This window comes from Buceros rhinoceros, unplaced genomic scaffold (genome assembly GCF_000710305.1).
Source record: "Buceros rhinoceros silvestris isolate BGI_N320 unplaced genomic scaffold, ASM71030v1 scaffold2519, whole genome shotgun sequence".
Classification (NCBI taxonomy): Eukaryota; Metazoa; Chordata; class Aves; order Bucerotiformes; family Bucerotidae; genus Buceros; species Buceros rhinoceros.
This window is the reverse complement of record NW_010433061.1, coordinates 16,295-23,028: the sequence shown is the minus strand read 5'-3', so window position 1 is coordinate 23,028 and position 6,734 is coordinate 16,295. Positions and strand designations below refer to the sequence as shown.

The 6,734-nt window shown below is 40.4% G+C and overlaps 1 protein-coding gene across 1 annotated transcript in view; it reads left to right on the top strand.

The window, feature by feature from the left end:
• Window positions 1–1,006: 1,006 nt before the first annotated feature.
• The window catches only part of SYT10 (synaptotagmin X), a 21,368-nt gene continuing 15,640 nt past the window's right edge, over window positions 1,007–6,734 (top strand). Inside the window, exons 1-2 of the mRNA XM_010143965.1 lie at window positions 1,007–1,136; window positions 3,825–4,182. Of these exons, the coding sequence (XP_010142267.1) occupies window positions 1,007–1,136; window positions 3,825–4,182 (488 nt within the window). The remainder of the gene's footprint in view (window positions 1,137–3,824; window positions 4,183–6,734) is intronic.

Here is a 6,734-nt window from a genome sequence, read left to right as displayed (position 1 = left end):
AAAATGTCTTGTAGTGAAAAACTTAGAATTGTCTAGAAATGCTTTGATGGGATGTTTTTCAACTGATGGTATCTATTTATCAAATTGAAACTCTGCTGAAAGGGATCAATTTTCATATTTCTGGTTTTAAAATGTTTCCAGCAGTTTCAAAGTTGTTAAAACATCCTGTTTCAACATTTTCTAAATGAAAAAAAATACAACTTTCAGTTCTAAAAGCCTTCCTCTCAAATTGTAATCTAATTATGCCAACCATGTCTAAATTGAGCTGCAAATATTGCAAATGACCTGAAATTGAATTGCTTTTTGTTTGGTTGGTTGGTTGGGGTTTTTTATTTATTTATTTCTGATAGATCAGCAACATTTTCAAAAGTTCTACTTTTTGTCAGGCTTGAGAGTGGAAAAATATTTTTTCCAATATGATTAAAATCTCAGCTGGTTCAATTTATCAAAAAAGTTCCTTCGGTGGGGCATACCTCTATGTTAATCTATTAAATTCACTTATGTGCATGCCTTGGGTTTGCAGTAGCTTGGGTTTGGGTAGCTTCTGTGAGACACGGCTAGAAGCTTCATCCATGCCAGCAAGTTCCAAGACAGACCCACTGCTGGCCAAAGCCAAGACCATCAGCGATGGTGATGGTACCTCTGTGACAACATATTTAATAAGGGGGGAAAAATACTTGCACAAATGCAGCCGAAGAGTGAGAATATGTGAGAGAAACAACTCTGCAGACACTAAAGTCAGTGAAGAAGGAGGAGGAGCAGAGACTCCCCTGCAGTATGTGGTGAAGACCATGGTGAGTCAGGCTGTGCTCCTGCAGTCCATGGAGGTTAACGGTGGAGCAGATAGCTACCTGCAGCCTGTGGAAGACCCTGCACCAGAGCAAGTGGATGAACCTGAAGGAGGCTGTGACCCTGTGGGAAACCCGCAGTGGAGCAGGCTTGTGGCAGGACCTGTGGACACATGGAGAGAGAAGCTCATGCTGCATCAGGCTTGCTGGCAGGACTTATGAGCCTGCGGGGTCTCATGAGAATTCTGTACCTGAAGGACTGCAACCCATGGAAAGAACCCACACTGAAGAAGTTCATGGAAGACTGTCTCCCATGGGAAGGACCCCGTGCTGGGGCAGTGGAAGAATGTAAGGAAGGAAGAGCCACAGAAACAACATGTGATGAACTGACTTCAACCCCCATTCCCCATCCCCCTGTTCCACTGCGGGGAAGGAGGTGGAGAATTCAGGAGTGAAATTAAGACCCAGAAGAAGGGAGGGGTGGGAGAAAGTAGGTTTTTTTAAGAGTTGTTTTTATTTCTTATTATCCTATGCTGTTTTGATTGGTAATAAATTAAATTTTTCCCAAAGTCAACTCTATTTTTCCTGTGATAGTAATTGCCATGTAAGTCTATTTTTCCTGTGATAGTAATTGCCATGTGATCTCCCTGTCCTTATCTCGATCCGTGAGGCTTTTATATTTTCTCTCCCCTGTTCAGCTGAGGAGGGGAGGTGATAAAGCAAGTTTGGTGGGCACCTGGTGTTTAGCCAGGATCCAGTCACAGCCCATTCTCTGGCACTGAGGCCAACTTGCATGCAAGAACCTCTCTCCATGCTATTAAAGTCTGTTGTCTGCTGAAACAGAAGGGCCACATCCAAATCACCTATTAAAAACGATCACTGGACTTCTTTAATGCCTGATCCATGCCCAGGTGTTGGCTGGGAGGGTATCAACTCGCTGAATTTAAAACCATTCCAGGGATTGCTACAGGCAGTTGAGTTTCAAGTCCTGGGTTTGTTTCCTGGCACAATTTATTTCACTTGTATTTTGTATAGGCATGTCTTATGAAGCATAACATATCTGTTAATCTCTTGTACAAAGACATGAAAGAAGCAGTGACTGTAAATAAATACAAATTTGTAACAAAGTTATTAACCATTGCAACGTGCTGTAAACTCAGCATCTCTTAGTGTCTCCTCTTGTTGCCAAGACAGGACACACCGCTGCAGCACATGCACAAGCCAAGTAAAAATTACTGGGCTCAGAAGGGCACTGGGGTAAACTGTAGATTTAACCAAATAACCTAATGATCTCTACTGGGCATAAATTATCTAGAAAAATCGTATGAAAAGTTACTGTTTGCTTCTTGTGTTATGTTATTATTAGATATAATTGTGCATTTGTTCATTTTGTGGAAGCATCTTGAATCAGAATTTGCCATATAAATTTCTCATTAAACTGACATACAATGTATTTCAGGGGTTACATTTTGACATTTAACTACAGGTGGAAAAAGTGGACACCTTTCTCAGGACTGGCAGGAAATGGTCAAGGAGGCATACTTCTGTTCAAGACAGGGCAGCAACTCGTGCCAAACTCTTTAAGTCAAGAAGCACATCATCTGCCAGTTTCTTCATGACACTGGCCAGGATGTATATGAAGTATCTTTCTATATCTTTCGAATCTTCAGACTGGAAATATTTTCTATTTGCTGTTCCTATTCTCATGCATTTTCATGTTGAATGGACCTTAAGTCCGTTGTTTATTACTTAAACATGTATCTAGATATTGTATCTTAATAAAGATGTTCCCAAGTTTTCTAATTCATCTCTCAAAGGGACCTGTGAGGTACATACTGTTCCACGGAGCTAATACATACCTAAAGGACTATTTTTCTTCCTGTGTTCCTCTAGAAAAGATCGGCCTAAACTCTTGTTGCACTTTCCAACTGGTTCAGTTTGGTAGCCTGGAGGTATAGATACAAAATATTAACTGTTAAATTGTCAAAACTTGTTGTAACATGGAGCAGCAGCCATTGCTCGAGGGACATGTTCGGAGGGTTTATTGAATACTTTTAAAGCATATAAAATGCTCTTTTCAAAAGGAAAGAGATTTTTTTTGTTGTTATAATATTACGTGATGCAGTAAAAATCAAACTGAGATATGTCACATAGAATAAAACTCCTAATTAGGACTCAACTGGCATTTCTGGTGATCCACCATCTCCTAAAATACAAGTGTGTTCACAGGATTTCGTTAGTATGAAATCTGTTCTCCTATCTTCGGCTGTGCTGTTAGACGTGCTAGCAGATGGTGGCAGAAAAAGTCAAATACAGGGCAGCAGGGGTAGCTAAGTGTACAGTATGGTCTGTGCACAACTCAGGGCGTTGTATAGCGTACTCTGAAGACATCTGCATTTTCAGAGCAGAATTTTAGATACCAGTGTATATGTCGTGTCTTGGTTTAATGCAGTCTTGGTCCAGAGCTTAAGATTTAACCCTAGAAATATCTTATTTAAGACAGACTATATCCTGTGCCTATTTATGCCACTTAAGTGTTAAGTTTTAACATGTTTCTGAAGCAGTTAGCACACCGAGTCAAAAGTTTGGCAAGTCCTGAAGAAAGTTGTCTATCAGCCTGGAGTTGTAGAACTGGTTTATCTTCATGTGCATTTACAGAAAAAGTTGACTGTGGTTTAACTTTTTCAGCAAGACATGTTCCTTAGGAGACATTCTTTGACAGCAATGGCTGGGACCATTTGGGACCATTTGGGCAGTCCCCTGCTTCCTGAGAACTCTGACTGAGTGTGTGGCTACTGGTACAGATACCTGGCCTGAACAACAATTAACAGAGTATTGGGGAAATAGATATTACAGAATGATAACATTCTAAAGGTACAGGCTTAGATATCAAAAAGTAAAAAAACCCCATTAAATAGGCCCTTAAAACTCTATGAAGGATAATGATCAAAGTGCCTCTTTACCTGTGTTATTTTTAATTATTTTTTCTCTCCATGTTTGTCTGTCGTGATAACCTCTGTTTCTAATTCCTTGCAGACATCTCAGTCAGTCTGTTAGCAGTAGTCGTCAGCTTCTGCGGGCTCGCCTTGCTGGTAGTCTCGCTTTTTGTCTTTTGGAAGTTGTGTTGGCCCTGCTGGAAAAGCAAACCTCTCACTTCCAATGCCAATAATGTCCCTCAGAGCAACTCCAGTGCTCCTACAGAGGTTTTGGAGAACAGTGAAAAGAAGGAAGTTAAAGAAAATGGGAAACCTACAACAAAGGTACTTGAAGCTGCATTGAAAATTAGCCACACTTCACCTGATATACCAGCAGAGGTCCAGAATGCACTGAAAGAGCATCTGATCAGACATGCACGCATGCAGAGACAGATCACTGAGCCCACATCGTCATCAAGGTAAGCCAGGGGCACTCACATTTGTGGCACATTTCCTGGTAACAGGTACAGCCAGAAAGCTCTGCTGAAAATTTCCAGGGTCCTGGATCATTTACTGATTTCTTAGCAGTTATGGGTGAGACAGAAGTCACAGGAAGGCAAAGCCTCAGTGTCCTTTGAACTCAATATTCTGAAACATATGGTGCACCTTCAATTATGTCATTATTTTAACATATGAAGATCAAATCTACATGTTCTACTACTTCATAAATACATATGTTGCTACTTTAAGCGTTTCCATTGCAGATTTTGTGTATAGGAAAATCTATTTCAGTGTTCTTTTTTTAACGTACTGCAAGTCTAGCTTTTCGCAGATATTTTTATACGTACAGCGTTGCTTTCTGCAGATGAAGTTTCCCTCTTCACTAAATAAATGACAGATTTGTTGTTGATGGCACATTTCTTTAAGATGTTGTTTGCCACTTCAAAAGGAAGAATGTAAGATTCTTAAGGCAAATACAGATTCTTAAAGCAATACAGATTCTATATAGATCTTTAAATAAATGACAAACATGTAGTATTCCTGAAGTAATTTCTTTTGTATTAAAGTGGAAGACACAAACTTTTATTTTGTCTTAGGTACTGCTTTATATTGAAAAGTAGTGAATGTGTATGCTGTGAGCTGTAGCTCTGAACAGGATTTTCTTCAAATACTGCCAGCAAATTAAATGAATGGAAAACAAACAGTGAACTGCAGAGATCACTTTCTACATAAACAAAAGGAATGTTTTATAAACAAACAATGGGGAAAATGAAGGATAAGGAGACACCTGAAGTATTGCATAATGCCATAAGTTAGAATACACATACCGTGTAGGAAGTAGCTTTCCCTCAATAAACCATTTGCTAAATGAACATGTGGTACCAAAGCTCACAGCTCATGGTAGTCGTGGGAGGCACAGGACTGGAGAAGACACATGTTTTCCATTTAGTGGGCACATACTTTACTGGCCTTCCGTGAGTCCTTAAGACAGCGTTTTGCCGGCTCAGTGCACTCTTTGTTGTGGTGAGTGCTGAAGTGCTTTCTCGCAGCTATTCCAGCAGCGTGGAACAGACAACAGACAGCCACAGAAGGCTCCCCAAAATGAGAGTGCTCCAGACAGGGGAGATCTAACTGACTTTATCAGCTGAACCATATCCTGAATTATGAGACAGTACAGCTGGCTTTAAGCCACGTTTCCCTGGCTATGCCTGGCTCCAGCTACTGTATCCCTCTGCTAAGAGAGGGAGCACACAAGCCACTCTGAGGAACCTTTCCAAAATACTGGGAAGAGAACTTTATACAGTAACTGTTACACTGAGCACAGAGGGTCCAAAATTGATCCAGCTTTGCATGGCAACAATATTACACAACTCGCTATTACCTAACAGGATATTAATTGGAAGAGTTTTATCCATCATGTACCAGCAGGTAAATGTGTAGGTAATCATGCTGTCTGACTTCCTGAAGAGACAGAAGAAATAGCTGGCTGGCAAGTGGACTTGAACAGTCCCTGTGGTGCTATAGGAGCAGAAAGAAGTGCCTGGGATATGTTCCAGAGCTACTTCAGGCTGTGAAAATATTCCCACAGATCCCACAGACCTCTACAGTGATTTGGACTGGGATCTAAATGCATATAAAATATCTGTGAAGCCACGGACAGTTTTACAAAATTGAAACCTGCCATCAGTCTTTCTGTGTATGTTGATGACTTTGTAAGGGAGCTTCTTTTCATCCTCTCTAGATTATCAGGGTTAAATCTCTCCTGAAAGAGACAGTTCTCTTGTTACAAGATCCACTGTAGTCAGTTAATAGCAGGGTATTTGGAGACGTTGCCTTCTGTTGCATTTTGCTGAAAAACTGTACCCTTGCTACAAAACATGTTTAGAATGAGATGTGTCTCCAAAATGACCCAGAAGTTGTCCTTTCTGTGTTTGTAAATGCATTTTTCTATATGCCTGCCTGCCTTAATGGAGTCTTAACCTTCTGACAGCCCGTATTAATTATTGCTGTCAAGAATATCATGTGTGAAATGAAGGCTGGGCATTTAAACCAGCTTTCTGGATTTCTCCTCTGTTGTGTTGCAGAATGTTGGATCATAAAATGACTAAAACCTGACTGGTGTCCATTGAAGACCTCTGAATAAAGGGGAGCCATTAGCAGACACAGATGTGGCACAACTTTCCCTTGCAGTGTCTCCAGTGCAGCACTGCTTCATTGTACTCAGGAGCCCTGAGTGATCCAGATGCACTAACTCCTAAATGTAGTCTGTTAACAAAGGATCTAAGAGAGATGTTTGCTGTCTGGATTTTCTCCTCTACACTAATCTCACTTGAGCTGGAGCAAATAAAAGGGTTGTAACCAGTTCTGTGATAGGTTTATGCAGCCATCAGCTCTTAATAAAAGAAAAGGAATCATATTAAGTCACTGTAATTGAAGTATAATGATTTTAAGAAGCCAGTCAAAGGAATAATTAAAATGTGCCTGATCACTTTTTATAGACTGTGCATTTAACATGCAGACATGTTAGTGT